Source organism: Peromyscus eremicus, chromosome 1 (assembly GCF_949786415.1).
Source record: "Peromyscus eremicus chromosome 1, PerEre_H2_v1, whole genome shotgun sequence".
Lineage (NCBI taxonomy): Eukaryota > Metazoa > Chordata > Mammalia > Rodentia > Cricetidae > Peromyscus > Peromyscus eremicus.
Genome location: NC_081416.1, coordinates 196,180,240 through 196,197,574, shown reverse-complemented (window position 1 = coordinate 196,197,574; position 17,335 = coordinate 196,180,240). Strand labels below are relative to the sequence as shown.

The 17,335-nt window shown below is 38.6% G+C and overlaps 1 protein-coding gene and 1 pseudogene across 1 annotated transcript; one reads left to right on the top strand and one right to left on the bottom strand.

Moving 5' to 3' along the window:
* Positions 1 to 1,917: 1,917 nt before the first annotated feature.
* On the bottom strand, positions 1,918 to 2,905 carry LOC131902740 (vomeronasal type-1 receptor 4-like; annotated as a pseudogene).
* A 4,399-nt stretch (positions 2,906 to 7,304) lies between these two features.
* On the top strand, positions 7,305 to 8,187 carry LOC131902739 (small ribosomal subunit protein eS4, X isoform-like). Its single transcript, XM_059253729.1, has one exon. It carries the CDS (start codon positions 7,308 to 7,310, stop codon positions 8,097 to 8,099), a length of 792 nt encoding a protein of 263 aa, XP_059109712.1. The 5' UTR covers positions 7,305 to 7,307; the 3' UTR covers positions 8,100 to 8,187.
* Positions 8,188 to 17,335: the final 9,148 nt, after the last annotated feature.

Below are 17,335 nucleotides of genomic sequence, written 5' to 3'. Positions count from 1 at the left end.
GCACTTATGGTTTGGTGGTGTCACTGTTATTTAGAAATAATATGTCAATGCCTGTTAACAATGGTGTTAAACTCAGGATTGAAAGTCTCTGCCCCATGTCCATGTATTTGTTGTTGTTGTTGTTGTTTTGTTTTGTTTTGTTTTGTTTTGTTTTTGGTATTTGGTTTTTGGATTTTGATTTTTTGGGACAGGGTTTCTCTATGTATCTTTGCGCCTATCCTGGATCTCTCTCTCTGTAGACCAGGCTGGCCTTGAACTCACAAAGAACCGCCTGCCTCTGCCTCCCGAGTGCTGGAATTAAAGGCATGCACCACCACCGCCGCCTGGCTTGTTTTGTTTTGTTTTTCTTATTTTTATTTTATTTTTATTTTTTCCATGTGTTAACATGTAGCGCCCCCACGCCATGAGAAGATGAAGCTTTTATCCCCCAGTGGGAAGGACTTGGGTGATTGGGGTGTACATTCTCTAGGGACCAGAAGACCCAGGCTACACCCATCTTTTCTTTGCAGAAAAAGAGAAATTTTCTCCAAGGAAAATTAGTATAAAAAAGTATATTATTAATTTTACTCCACAGGGAAAAGCTGGAGGTTAGAGGAATATTTTCATGAAGAAATGAGTTTGAGTAACAAATAGAATTATACACAAATAAAACATTTTCATGAACCTTCTAGAAAGTGGATGTTATAGAACATGGCATGGAGCAGCTAGAGTCATGGAGATAGTCATGTGAATAAAATGAACCAAATGTAAAACAGGGTGGTGGAGACAGGCTTTAATTATTTTTTTTTATTTTAAAGCATGTCTTAATTGTACAGAGCAATAGATTGCATCATGATATTTTCACACATGTGCATTAGTTGTTTGTGTCCTATTCATTCTTCACTGTCTCGACTGTGTCCCCGTTTCCTGCTCTCTGGTTCTTTTCCTCTTCTCAGTAGTTCATATTTCACTCTGACTCCTTTTGGTTCCTTGACTTCACATGAAAGAAAATGTAATATTTGCATTTCTGAGGCTAATTTTCTTAAGGTGAATTCTGTTCGCTCCATTTTTCTACAACACTTTCAAACTAGTGATGATGATACTTGAAGGATTATAGTTTCGACATATGAGAAGAAAAAAATACCAGTATGGACCTGGAGGGCTGGTTCAGTGGTTAAAGAGCATTTAGAGAACTTCTAGAGGAACTGAGTTTAGTTTCCACCAATCACATTGAGTGACTCCTAACTACCTGTAATTCAACTTCCAGAGAATCCAGCATGCTCTCCTTGCCTCTGTGGGCAGTAGGATTCACATGGTACCATACATGTGCTGAGGCACACACAGCTACACAAAATAAAAAAAAACTGTAATGAAACTTCTCAGGGCTGGAGAGATGGCTTGGTGCTTAAGAGCACTGATTGCTCTTCCAGAGGACACAGGCTCTATGTCCAGCACTCAATGGTGGCTCAAAATCACCGGTAACTCCAGTCCTTAATGGTTGAACACCCTCTTCTGACCTCTGCAGGTTTGCATGTGGTACATAGACATACATGTTGGAAAAAATACGAATGCATGCAAAATAAAAACACCTCATCCACACCCATAAGAACTGAAAATCTGTTCCTGATACTTCAGATAAGATCAGGATTCCCATACATATTTTTTTCATGTTGACCTATACTTTGCCAATTGTCACCTAGTAATTTGTATAATATGATGATTCCATGTGTATGAACAATTCTCATTATTGAATAGAAAATTCTGTAAGAAAATGCTATAATAAAATGACTATTGATCAGACCATCTGACATAGGAAACAGGTACATGATGCTCAATATCTTCAAATTGCCGTCTTAGCATTACACAAAAGATAAGAAAAAATATGCAAATATATATGAAAAGACAAACAAACAGGGCTCATGAAAGACTTGGAGGGAGCTAACTCTTACCACAGCAGGGTAAAAACAGGCTAGAAATAGACTTGATATTTCTGATGAGGACAAAGGGGCAAACTATGGGAAAGCAAATTTCTAGATATAGAAATACACTTTCTACCCATAGCATTGGACCTTTGGAGGAGGTCCTAAAGACAAGCCGAATGGATGACACCGAGTAAGAGATGGCAAATGTGCACACCAGGATGAGGATAGTTTGGGTGGCTCTGTCCTCAGGTGAGACTTTCAGAAAGTGGTGAGCACTGTGGATATGCTTGACTTGTCTCTTATGTCGGTAGAGGAGACTCACCATGGAGACACTCGAGCAGGCCATGAGACCCAGACACAGGCCATCAGAGAAGCACAGTAAGAACATATACAGTGCAACTGCCACACTACCGGAAACAAACCATGAGCAGTATCCATTACTCACCAAGTTAGTCATATTTTTCCTGTAAACGGGGCCTAATACTCTTGCTGGAGTCAAGATGTTTAACAGCATGTGCACAAGCCAGCTGAGAGAGCAGGAGGGACCAATGTACTTGGTGGTTCTATGTTTAAACTTGTGCCACCTGGAGTTGTTGGGGCTGATTGTGATTGCTTGGAAGCTACTCAATAGGCACATGACATACAGGGACATCCCTCTCATTACTCGATAAACATACAATATCAATTTACATCCAACATCATCCAGGAAATCCTTGAATCCAAAGTGTGCCATTGTCTGTGGAATGCCTTTTGTGATGAGAGACAAGCAGTTGGCAAAAGTCAAGTGCTCTAGGATCAGGTCTTTGGGCATTAAATGCTTTCCAGTGAATATCAAAATGACATAGTAAAATAGTATTGAGGAATTGCCAAGCATGCTCACTGTAATCTGAGAGAAGAGGAAAATTCCCATTGCCAAGTTTGCAGGAGTCATTTTCATTCCTATGAAAAAGGTAAATAAAGGTATCCCAGTTAATAGACTCTAGAAACACATTATGAGTGTACATTACTTCATGAAGTTAGCTTAAATACAACATTCACCACTTTATTGAATTTACATAGCTATCTCATTGAAAAAGAATGTTAAAAAGTGTTTTCTTTATAAAATGAGATTTTCTCTGTTATTGTAAGGGGAAATATTAATATGTTTACTAAAGATGTATGTTTTCCCTGGACATGATGGTAGCACCTTTAATTTTAGAACTCAAGAGACAGAGGCAGACAGATCTATAAATTTGCAGCTAATCCAGTCCATAGAGGCAGTTCCAAGAGAGTGAACTCCACACACAGAGAAACCATTCTTAAAAATCTAAAGTAAATGAATTAATTAGAATACTAATGTATTCATTGTTTTTGACTAAACACAATGATTTTGGGTTAATTTCAAAGAACAAATTTTTAAAACGTGCTATTATTCCTGAAACTCACATGAAACAGATTTCAAATTTCACCCAGAGAAACAACAGAAAACATTGAAAATCATATTTACAATGATTGATTAAATATTCATAATATTTAAAGAATATTTCATTTTAAGATTTGTCTTGTTTTAATTATATGTGTGTTGGGAGCCCCCAAATGAGTGTGAGTGACAACAGAGACCAGAGACTTGGCATCTTCTACAGCTGGATTTGTAGACAGGTGTGAGCCACTGGTAGGAGCTAGGAACTGAACACACATTCAAGTTAACAGTAGTATGTACTCTTAATCAATGACTACTCACTCTACCATAAAATGAATATTTGAAACTAAGCTTGAAAAAAACTAAAATATAAAAGAAACAAAAATGCATTCCAGACTTTGTTAAAATTCCTAAAATCATTTCAGAAATGTCCAGCTTGTTTCAAAATGAGGCTCATCATCACCAGTAATTAAGAAAATACAGTGAGGGGATACACGTTGATGTTTCAATGACAGATCATCACATACTGTATAAACAGGTATAATTAAAAGAGGTAAACATAAATAAATGTAGGAGATAAAGTTGCTGAGCATATAGAGGAAAAGAACCTTAGTGTAGAGTGCATAGGTAAGTAAAATGTAGAAGCTATAAATTTAGTGTTGTTATTCTTCTACAAAATTAGAAAATAACTATCAAGATCCATTGGATCTCCAATGTGTTGTGTCATCAACTTTTGTTGTTCTTAATGGCAAATGCTGTTCAAGGATCTGGGGACATGAGCGGATACAAAGCCACACAGGGAATGACTAGTGTTGAGTAAGAGTGATAAATGAGAGATCTGGTATTCCCTACCATTGCCCTGCTAAGTCTCAGCTGTTCTCATGAAGAATCTCAGAAAGACACAGTCACTTCTTTCTTGAATGTTCGGTGTGACTCAGTTAGTTGTCAGACATGCTGACCCAGCATGAGTATGTGTAAATTGATATCCACCTGTAAAAGAATGGGCCTATGTTTATATCCCCTCACCCTGCAGAAAAAAATAGTGATAAATTACTCAAAAGCTGAAATACTAAAACTCTCAGAGAAAAAATGTTAGTAATATAAGATATAGGTAAAGGCAACAAGGCTAATGAGTGCAGGAAATGCACCAAGAATAAATGCATGGAATTGCAGAAATTTAAATGCTTTCTGCACATTAAAGGTTACTACCAGCTAAGTGGAGATATAATCTACAGAATGGAAGAAAATCATTGACTTCTGTATTTCACTCAGTGGCTTAAAACATAGAATGTATAAAGGAAAAAAGATTAAACAGTCACTCCACAAACTTTCTAGTCAACAAACAGGTTAATGAAATGGACAAGAAGTTCTTTAAAGAAAAACCACACATTTACCAAGTAAAAGCTTTTTGAAAATATTCAGCAAAGCCTGGTACATTCAGTGGAGACAGAATGGGAGGTCTTATCTTTTTGGAGGAGGGGATGGGATAGGTAGATGAGGAGGGGAGGATGAGGGCAGCAGAAGGAGAGATGAGAGCAGGATCTGTGGTTGGTATGTAAAATGAATAATTTTTTAAAGAAAAAACGTGTTCAACACACTTGGCTACCAGAGAAATGCAAACTACAAATACTTAGAGACTCCATTGTACCCCTCAAAAGATTAACAAGAGAAGAGACAACAACTAATGCTGATGATGTGGAAAAGGAATCCTCACTCTATATTTGTAGGAGGGTAAAGTACTGCATTCAGTATAGAGATAAATACAAAGATTTTCAATAAAATAAAAGTAGGACTATAATATAACACAGCTATGTAATTTCTGGGCATACACCCAAAGGTCTCTACGTCCTACCACAGAGATGCTTGCACATCCACCTAAGCTGCTACAGTACTCACAATAGTAAGGAAATGATGTCCATCCTAGATGTTCATCTGCAGACACTAGAAATGTGGTATCTCTACTCTCTAGAATTTTGTTCATCTGTAAAGGAAAATGAAATCATGAAATTTTCTGGAACTATATAGAAAAGTGGTTATGTGCTATGCAAGCAGAAAGGAGATCAAAAGATGAGGAAAAGGGAACTATTGGAGAATGAAGAGGAGGGGAAACAGGGCAATTGGGTCATTAAAGTGAAAAGGATTCTAAGGAATATGTAGAGGGTTCAGAGGATATTGGAGGAGCAGAAGAGAAGAGGAGAATCAAAAATAAACTTGTTTGAAAATGTCATAATGAAAGCTGATACTATATATGATAATAAAAATCTAAGCTAAATTAAAAAGATTATGCTTTCAGTGTAAATTATGCCATATAATAATGACAGTTTTGAGGACAACCTGGTCTACAAAGACAGTTCTAGGACAGCCAGGACTACACAAAGAAATGCTATCTTTAGTTGTGACAGATCCAACACTCCCTCCCCACCGCCAACCCCCCACCACAACATCACGGCTGTCCAAAGAGTCCCAACACAGTTAATGTGCTCCAAAAAGGCAGCTCATGCACCAGGGATGGATCCTTTCCTACTGCCAGGGGGCCCCTTAAGCAGATCAAGCTACAAAACTCTCTTGCTTTTGACCTTGTCCAAGGAAGGACTTGGGTATTGGTTGGGGGTGAGGACTGAGGGGGCAGGAGGAGGGAAGAGAGGGAGGCCTGTGGTCAGTATTTCAAATGAATAAAATATTTCTTAATAAAAAATTAAAATAAGCTCACAGCTACAAACATAAAAAAGAAAGAAAGAAAACCTTATCATGAAAAACCAGAACCCAAATCAAACCAAACCAAAACAAAAAACTGAAAACTTAGAGGAGACATTCAGAAAAAGATAGAGAAAGGGTGAAGGAGATGGAGATGGAGGCAGAGACAGAGACAGAGGCTGACTAAGTATAGATAGAAGCATGGAAGGAGGTGATATCAATGATAAGAGGAACTTGGTAACAGCTTTTGGAAGAAAAGGGTTTACACATCCTAGGGAGAATTCGAGACCATCTACTTTACTTTGAGTTGAAAATAGCTCCAATTTTATCCAAAAGCCTTTTCAAGTTCCCACTTTCAAAACCAATACCAGAGTCCCTTTCCCCTACCATGTCTGGTTTTTTAATCAACTTTGTTTCTACCTACTACTGTATCTGTTCGTCAACCCTCCTTTTCTCCTTCTTTTCTTCCCTCCTTCCTTCTTTTCTTTCCTACTTCCTTCCTCCCCTCCCATCTTCCTTCCTTTCAGCAGAGCGGTTGAAATAATTCTTAATGTAGATATTAAGTACAACTAAGATAAAGAGGGGCACTAGTGAAGAAAGTAAGGTGATTTCAAGAAAATGAGCATGGCATCTCCGAGGAGTGCTTTCTAATGTCTTTAGCTCTGGTCACTCACCTCAGTGCTGGATGGTAGCACGATGGTGTGCATCACCGTGAGAAGTGAGACTCTGCTGTAACTGTGATGAGATATTCTCCCTCATTTAAATGTTCATGATCTCCTGGTGCTCTATCCCAGAGGAGAGGTGATTTCCAGCTCAACCCTAGACACATGACAGCACCTCCACAAGGGTCTTAAGGAACTTTTAAACACCTTGGTCCTGAATTCCTGTCAGAAAACAAAATGTGTGTGTGTGTGTGTGTGTGTGTGTGTGTGTGTGTGTGTGTGAGAGAGAGAGAGAGAGAGAGAGAGAGAGAGAGAGAGAGAGAGAGAGAAATTAGGAATCAGGACTGAAACTTTTCTGTCTTTCCTTGGAGCACAAAGGGTATGGCAGAGAATCATGCAGAATGAAAAGGGTTTTGTCGCTGTTAAAGTACAAGCAAGTGGCATGATCTTGCCCCTGGAGAGCCTTTCCCTGTCACCCAGCGTTCTAGATACTTCAACATCTCAATATTATTTTGCCCTAAAGACACTCAAAAAATTGTTGAGGTGCCTATTATCATGTGAAAGGAATAGATGCCAGGCAATAATCAAATTGGGGGCTAAAATCAATACAATAGAAATAAAGATAACGCTCTTTCCGTTCCCAGCGCAGCCATGGCTTTTGGTCCCAAGAAACATCTGAAGCATGTAGCAGCTCCAAAACATTGGATGCTGGATAAATTGACTGGCGTGTTTGCTCCTCGTCCATCCACTGGCTCTCACAAGTTGAGGGAATGTCTGCCTCTGATCATTTTTCTAAGCAACAGACTTAAGTATGCCCTGACTGGAGATGAAGTGAAAAAGATTTGCATGCAGCGCTTCATTAAGACTGATGGCAAAGTCAGGACTGATAGAACCTACCCTGCTGGGTTTATGGATGTCATCACCATTGACAAGACTGGAGAGAACTTCCGTCTGACCTATGACACCAAGGGTCGATTTGCTGTTCGTCGTATAACACCTGAGGAGGCCAAGTACAAGTTATGCAAAGTGAGAAAGATCTTTGTGGGCACAAAAAGAATCCCACATCTGGTGACCCATGATGCTCTCACTATTCACTACCCTGATCCCCTCATCAAGGTGAATGACACCATTCAGATTGATTTGGATACAGGCAAAATAACCGACTTCATCAAGTTCGACACCGGTAACCTGTGTATGGTGACTGGAGGTGCTAACTTGGGAAGAATTGGTGTGATCACAAACAGAGAAAGACATACCGGCTCTTTTGATGTGGGTCATGTGAAAGATGCCAATGGCAACAGCTTTGCCACCCGGCTTTCCAACATTTTTGTTACTGGCAAGGGCAACAAACCATGGATTTCTCTTCCCCGAGGAAAAGGAATCCGCCTCACCATTGCTGAAGAGAGGGACGAGAGGCTAGCGGCCAAACAGAGCAGTGGGTGAAATGGTCTCTAGGAGACATGCTGGAGGAGTATTTGTACAAGCCTTTCTAGGCAATGTGCTAGATTAAACAGCATGATGAACTAAAAAAAAAAAAAGAAAGAAATAAAAATAACAATACAAAGAATCAATGAAACAAAGGGTTGGTTCTTTGAGAAGATCAACAAGCTAAATAAGCCCTTATACAAATTAACCAAAAAACAGAGAGAGAACATCCAAATTAACAAAATCAGAAATGAAAAGGCAGACATAACAAAAGACAATGAAGAACGCCAAAGAATCATCATGCCATACTTCAAAAACCTGTACTCCATAAAATTGAAAAATCTAAAAGAAATGTACAATTTTCTGGATAGTTAACCACATACTAAAATTAAATCAAGACTAGATAAACAATTTAAATAGACCTATAACCCCTAAGGAAATAGAAACAGTCATTAAAAGTCTCCCCCCCCCAAAAAAAAAAAGCCCAGGACCAGATGGTTTCAGTGCAGAATTCTACCACAATTTCAAAGAAGAGCTAATACCAATACTCTTCAAATTGTCCCACACAATAGAAACAGAAGGAACATTACTAAACTCTTTTTTTGTTACAAGTTAGCCTGACACACAAACCATACAAAGATGCAACAAAGAAAGACAACTACAGAACAATCTCATTCATAAACATTGATGCAAAAATATTCAATAAAATATTGGTAAACAGACTCCAAGAACACATCAAAACAATTATCCACCATGACCAAGCAGGCTTCATCCCAGAGATGCAAGGATGGTTCAAAATATGAAAATCTGTCAATGCGATAAATACATCACACAAACTGAAAACAAACAAAAAAAACCACATGATCATCTCATTAGACACTGAAATAGCCTTTGACAAAATCCAACAACTCTTCATGATAAGGTCATAGAGAGATCAGGAATACAAGGAACGCACCTAAACATAATAAAGGCAATTTGTTGCAAGCTGATAGCCAACATCAAATGAAATCAGGAACAAGACAAGGCTGTCCACTCTTCCCATATTTATTCAATATAGTAGTTGAAGTTCTAGCTGGAGCAATAAGACAACAAAAGGAGATCAAGGAGATACAGATTGGAAAGGAAGAAACCAAACTTTCACTATTTTCAGATGATATGACAGTATACATAAGTGATCCCAAAAATTCTACCAGGAAAATCCTACAGCTGATAAACACTTTCAGTAATGTGACAGGATATAAGATTAACTTAAAAAAATAAGCATCTGTCCTATATACAAATGATAAACAGAATGAGAAAGAAATCAGAGAAACATCACTCTTTATAATAGCCACAAATAATAAATATACCTTGAGGTAACACTAACTAAGCAAGTTAAAGACCTGTATGACAAGAACTTCAAGGGTCTGAAGAAAGAAGTTGAAGAAGATATCAGAAAATGGAAAGATCTCTCACACTCATGAATATCTAGGATTAACATAGTATAAATGACAATCTTACCAAAAGCAATCTACAGATTCAATGCAATCCCCATCAAAATCTCAACACATTTTTTTTTCCGGTTTTTCGAGGCAGGGTTTCTCTGTGTAGTTTTGCGCCTTTCCTGGATCTCGCTCTGTAGACCAGGCTGGCCTCGAACTCACAGAGATCCGCCTGGCTCTGCCTCCCGAGTGCTGGGATTAAAGGCGTGCGCCACCACCGCCCAGCTCAACACAATTTTTCACAGACTTGGAAAGAACAATACTCAACTTCATATGGAAAACCAAAAATCCTAGGATAGCGAAAACAATCCTATACAATAAAGCAACCTCGGGAGACATCACCATCCCTGACTTCAAGCTCCACTGTATAACTAGAGTAATAAAAACAGCTTGGTACTGGCATAAAAACAGACATGTGTATTAATGAAATCAAATTGAAGACCGTGATATTAATTCACATACCTATGAACACCTGAGTTTTGACAAAGTAGCCAAAACTGTACAATGGAAAAAAAATGCATCTTTAACAAATGGTGCTAACATAAGTGGATGTCAACATGTAGAATACTGCAAATAGATTGATGCCTGTGTCCATGCACAAAGCTCAAGTCCAAGTGAATCAAAGACCTCAACATAAATCCAGTTACACTGAACCTGATAGAAGAGAAAGTAAGAAGTAGTCTTGAACTCATTTGCACAGGAGACCACTTCTTAAATGTAAGACCAGTAGCACAGACTGGGAGTAGCTATTAATAAATGGGACCTCCTGAAACTGAGAAGCTTCTATAAGGTAAAGGACAATGTAAATAACACAAAACGACAGCCTACAGAATGGGAAAAGATCTTCACCAACCCCACATCTGACAGAGGACTGATCTCCAAAATATATAAAGAATTCAAGAAACTACACATCAAAATACCAAACAATCCAATTTAAAAATTGGTAATATGGACTTCTTTTTTAAAGATTTCTTATGTATTTTTTTATTTTATAATTAACTTAATTTCACATATCAGCCACAGGTTCCCCCATCCTCCCCCCTCCCACCCCAAGACTCCCCCCCAATCCACCCCACATCCCCACCTCCTCCAAGGCAAGGTCTCCCCTGGGTAATATGGACCTCTTATCATTACACTTCACTGTTGATATGACTGTAAGGGTGTTTCAGAGTGCTCCAACTGAGGTCAGAAGACTCACTCTAGATTTGGGTGATACCATCCCACAGGCTGATGTAAAGTCATAATTAAATGGGCCAAAGGAAAAAACAAAACTGAGTACAAACACTCGTCCCTCTTGCTGACTGTAAACTCAGCTTTAACATACACCTTATGCTCTCTCATCACAACTCCGTCTGCCCTCACTGCTACTCCCTTCCCATGATGGACTGTGCCTTCAGAATGTGTTGTGAACAAACCTTTCCTTATTTGAGTTGCCTTTGTTGGGCATTTTGCCACAGTAACAAAAAAGAGAAATAACACATCTATTGAATGCTTTCCCTTGTTTCTAGATTCATATGCCTTTGCTGCTTTCTAGGATATGGAGTAGTGTGTGTTTGTGTGTGTGTGTGTGTGTGTGTGTGTGTGTGTGTGTGTGTTTCTTCCAGAAAGCTTTTATACCATTCCTCCTTTTGAAAATGCTTCCTCTAAATTTGTAGCTGTATTTCAGTATTTTGTATGGAACAAAAAAGAGAGAAGATTTATTATTTTTTCTATATAGTTGAATTTTAAAAGATATTAAGGTATGAGATGATTTCAAGCCCATTGGAAAATTGGAAAAGTTAATAAGAGTTTTCCCATCCAGTTTTACTCATATTCCCATGCTAGATAAAACTGGTTTTGGCTGTGGGGACATTCTGGAGGCAGAATGCTTGCCTCAAATGCAGTTTCCTAGGATTCATACCTAGTATGGTTTACAGCATATGCCACACAAAGAACTTACTATGCATTTTCTACCAGAAATAGCATTACACCATGTAACCACAGTTGCCTTGTCAAACCCAGAATATTTATATCTATGTGATGACATTATCTCATTTCTTAGCACCTTTCACATTTCCCCAATAATCACAAATGCCAAAAGCAAACTAAGCCTTCTCGTGAAAAATCTAAGCCAAGACTACCTGTAGCATTTATCAACCTTCCTTTTTATAGCATGTATACTTCCAAATTGTATTTTAAGGAAATAAGACACAGTAATAAGATAAGACAAACTACCCACCAGAATAAACAACAAAATAAAAATAAAATTCTCAGATGTTCTGGAACTGGAGGACCAAGTCATAATTTCTGTAATATGCATAGAAAGCTCACAGATAATGCATTAGACCAGAGTCTAAAAAGTATATCAGAAGAGATTTAAAACAAGATTCAGCTCCATACAAACAACAATAAGGAAAACTATGCTTTTTGTGAAATGTACATGTGGAAGTAAAACTACAAATGAGATATTAAAATGAACAAATTTAAAAGTGTAGATACAGACCCTCTAAACAGACTTGATGATGGTACTCATGGTTTTATGTTGTCATTTAGAAAACAATATATCAATGTTTCTTCAGAATCGCACTAAAGCTTTCTGGAAGAGAAAAAAGGAGGAGAAGTGGATTGGGAGGGAGAGGGGAGTTTGGGGGAAAGGACTGGGAGGAGAGGAGATATGGAGAAAATCTGTGATCAGGCTGGAAAAATAAATTATTAAATAAAAAAATGAATAAATTAAAAATGGCACTAAAGTAAGAATTTGAAGGTCTCCTCATGAAGTTACATCTGTGAACTTGTTTCCCCTCATCCAGGAGAGGATGGAGCTACTAGCTGATCAATGGGAATTCTGGGTTATTGGGGTGTTCATCCTCTAGGAGAGCTGAGGACCCCAGACAAAACTGTGCTCTTCTTTGTACAAAAAAGAGAAATTAACTCCTAGGAAAAGTTATCACAAATTAGGTATGTTATTAATATAACCACTCAGGAAATAGGATATGAATATGCATAAAGAACATAATATTACATAATGAAGGTATTCTGATGAACCTTCTAGAAAATGGATGATACAGACATGGAATGTAGGAGCTGGAGTCATGGAGACAGTCATGGTAGTAAAATGAAACAAATGGGCTAAAGGACTGTGCTGACAACTTTTAATCACTTTTTATTTAAAACTTATATTTATAGTGCAAAATAAGGTGCTGCATTGTGATACTTTCATACCGGTGTATTATGTGCTTGTGTCATATTTACCCTTCATAATCTCATCTATGTAACCCTCTCCTTCTCTTTTTTTCTTTTCCTACACTTAGTAGTTCATATTTTATTCTGATTCCTCATTGTTCCTTGATTTCACGTGAAATAAAATGTAATATTTTCCTGTGTGGGGCTGACTGTTTTCTTCAGGTGACCCTTTTCCACCCATGATTTCACAACATTGTCAAACCAGTCACGTCACTTGAATTGCAGTGTTTACCTATGAGAGGCAATAAACTAGAGGTTGGAACAATAAACACCTTGCTCTCTGAGATCCAATGGGATTTCATCAATATTTGATACTTCATGTCTATGAGAATTAACATTTTCTTACAGAATGTAGAACAAGTCTTCCTTCTGAATCCCAGTTTGTGGAATCAGCATGGTTTTTCTGATATACTTTATGTTACAAAGAAGTTCTTGTGTGATTTGTCCTTAAAAATTTTTACATATGTATCCCTGTAAATGTTCTTATGATTATAAGAACTTATGGAAGAAAAACGTGGCCAGATTAATGAGCTTGATTTTTCACCCTAAAAAGGTCTTTCTGAGATAGTCTTATTGTCCACCTGTATATTTCTTGACAAACATTATTGTTGGTTTGATTACACAGGACTAGGGTATGTGTCCCCACTAGCACTGTGATTTGGATTCTTCTGACTAAACTGCTTGAACACTGATTCTCTATCTTACTCATAATACACTAACTTGCTATTGCAATTACTCATGTTGTGGGGACAGCCAAACATAAAATTATTTTTGTTGCATCTTCATAATTGTAATTTTGATACTTTGATGAATTGTAATATAAATAGCTTATTGCAGGATATAGGATGTCTGTGTACGGGTTGCTTGGCCTCCAAAGCAGTTGAGACCCACAGGTTGAGAACAAGTGCATTTTAATGTTGGATTGAACACATATGCCACAATGGGCATCAAAAATTGAACCTTTGATTTTACTTGGTGTGTGTGATTTTTTCATTTTGTTGTCTTTAGAAAAGCTCTCATGTAGGCAAGGGTGGCATGGAACACACTATGTAGCAAAGAAGGACTGAACTTATGATCCTCCTGACCACATCTCCCAGGTGCTATGATGCAGGAATGCTCCATGCCATCAGGATATCTCATTGTTATTAGCTGAATTCTGTTTTCTGACACTCACGTGTAGAGGTCTTAACCCCCAAACCTAGGATATGACCTTGTTTAGAAACATATGGAAAACTGTGGTTCTATTCCAAAATTCTCTAATCCCACAAAGGCTACAATCTCTAAAGATGAAAAGGCTAAGAAATCCCACCATCACAATCCAGGAATCTTCAATACTAAAATCTTGAGAAACAAAATCCCCCCAATCTACAAGTCTCATGAGGAAAATAAAAAGACTGGGGAACATATCATAAGAAAAGGGATCAGAAAGCCAAATGCTGGGGAAAGGATCAGCCACAAGGTATGCCAACAATAAGAACTTCAAAGTGGCCAGGTGGAGATGGCATACCCCTTTAATCCCAGCACAGCGGGAGGCAGAGCCAGGCAAATCCCTTTGAGTTTGAGGCCAGCCTGGTCTACAGAGCAAGATCCAGGACAGGCACTAAAACTACATGGAGAAACCCTGTCTTGAAAAAATAAAAACAACAAAAAAAAGAACTTCAATAACAAAATGTATAAACTGTATTGGTATTCATGTCAGCTCATTCTGTATTTTATAAATTGAAGGCTCCTGGTGACTAGCTGTAAGGCTGTACTACGTACATCAGGGGGATATCATGGTTTGCCACAACATGTCTACAGGTTACTTGAACTCAGCTAGGCTTCAACCTGGAAATCACCAACACATACACAGAAGCCAACATCTCAATCAGCCTATACTTGTCTTCAATGCTGCACAGAATCCTGTTTTACAATATACATATTAGTCCTTTTTCCTTTCTGTAAGGTATTTTTTAGAGTTCATTCGTTGAAAACATTTGCCAATTGCCTTCTATTTGTCATTATATGAGGTCAGCATCCACAGAGCCTCCTTTATTCCATAAATTTTTAGGGACCTGTGGATAGAGCTATGAAGATTACAGTGGGACTATAAGGGAACTGATAAAGATGGCTCGTTTGAGCCACTGTGAGCAACTGAAGCTTTTTACTCTACATCAGGACCCTGTCCAACCTGTGAGGGCAGGGCACATTCTTGAACGTTAAGCAGTAATCACTCATAGCATGGGAGATGGCTGAGAGGGCAATGCATTTATATTGCAAGCCTGAGACTTGGGATTGAAACTTTAATGGGGTACCAAAGTCAGAGGGAATGGCAGGGCACTGACATGAACCTGTAGAGATAAGGGCTGCAGAGCAGAGAATGTTTGGAATCTGTAGTACCAGACATACTTATGTACAAAGCTCCTAACAAGAAAGACACTGTCTCAAACAAGGCAAAAATAAAGAACTGACAACACAGTCCTCTATTGTCCAGGCATGCTGTGGAACTGAGGCCAAAAAAAAAGCAGATAAAAACTCACAAAATCACAAGCACAGGCCACACAAAATATACATGAGAGGCAATCGTATTACATTTCCATTCATTTATTTAATATATATCAGGCAGAAATTATAAGCTATTTAAGGCTTTAGAAAAATATTACTTAACATAAAACAGACTCATCTTCTTTATCCACATAGACAGATGGAACAATCCAGAAGTTATAAATCATGTCTTCAAAGGATACTTGCTGTTTAGAAGCTACATGCTTCTTCATCTACAGATGAAACAGTAAGCTGGAGCCCTGCTATTATCTGGTGAGGAAGGTACTCAGTTCAGTCTGCTTTGTGGCAATTCCTCCGGTGACGGTGGTATGTGGATGACTGGCGGAAGCTACGGTTACACAGGGAGCAGGTGTAGGGCTTCTCTCCTGTGTGAATCCTCTCATGAGCTTTCAGATTTGTTTGATTGCTGAAAGACTTTCCACAAGTACTACATTCGAAAGGTTTATTTTCCTGGTGTATGACCTCATGTACTCTCAGGTCTGAGCGAGTATAGAAGCCCTTATGACATGTTTTACAGACAAATGACTTTTGCTTCTTGTGTATTCTCTGGTGGGCAGCAAGTCTACTGGGATATTGAAAGGTTCTGGGACATTCCTCACATTTGTATGTCTTTGAGTCTCTGAGGGGTCTCTTTTGACGACCCCCACGTGTGGAGCTTGCATCAGGATTCTGGCAGTCTTCTGTCTGCTCTGGGCTGGAAGTAATCTCTGGTTGTACCTCCATAGGGACATCTTCAGAAGAAGTTCCTCTATGAAATTCTTCCTGGTACCTAGAGGTGACTTGACTTGTTCTGCTTAAATCCAGAGGATTTCCATCAGAAACACTTCTGTCTTTAGGTTCATTAAACTGAACTTGTTGGATACGGGAAAGGAAGTCCATCTCATTTCCAGGATGTCTATCCCCATCATTTACATCACTATTGCTCCAGCCATTGTTTTGGCTATCTTCCCAGTCTTCTTGTCCTGTGGAAATAAGACAGTCTATGAAACTGTGCCCAAGAAAAGATCCTGACACAACACCCTTCCTCTGTGCAGCTTCCTGACACTTACCTCTTGTCAATAACATGTCTTGGGGGGTTGACAAGGGTGTCCTTGCACTCTCTTGTATTGAACTTCTTGCTGATTGCTGCTCTTTCAGAAGGTTGATGGTTTCTTCTAAAGACACGTTCTTAGAAAAGAGGGCTTCCTGCCCCTGCATGGAGGTGTGAACCTATAAACAAAGAGAGAGGACCATTGCCAATGAATCTGTGGATTTGTGGATGAGTGAAAACCTGTCCTCTAACTGATTGCACGGGATCACTGAACTAAGAGTTAGGTCATTTGTCTATCTCTCATCTCTAATGGTGTTATTCTATCATTCACAAGTTATGTTCTCTAAAGTCCTTATTCACAATGTATTTGCAAGTGTTGAGTCACAGTACCAAGGGAAAAGGTAAGGTTAGGTTTCTGCAATGTCTAGCCACAACATTTTCTTCACCTGGTCAATGCATTGAACAAGAAAAGGTATTCTTGTTCCAATTCAGAAAATAGAGACTTACTCCATCACAAAAGGCTTCTCATTTGTTTCCAAGGACTTTCCCCATTCCATCCAATCTAGGGCAACTATAATGAAATAGCTGGTTTACTGAGAACACACCAAGGCTAGGTAGGACATATCAAGGAGGGAGGTAGTCTGGAGATCGAGAAGACCCAAAGGAGCCTGTAAAAATTCTGACATAGACTTGCCTGTGGGTCTTGCACCTCTAGGGCCTCTTCTGTTAATTGATGGGTGTTATCAGTTCTAATATTTTTTTTCTGTTTAACAAAGAGTTGTATGGCTAGTGTTTCTCTGTATCTCCTTAATTTGTAGCTCCTTATTTTTCCTCCTTCTCTTGCACCCAGGATCTATAGTTATTAATCAGTGCCCAGAACCCTTAACATTTCTGTAGTCTTTGTCTGACAGATGGCTGCTATGCTAGAAGCTCCTTATTCAGCCTTTGATTAGTAATAGTTAGTTTTTTTCTGAAAT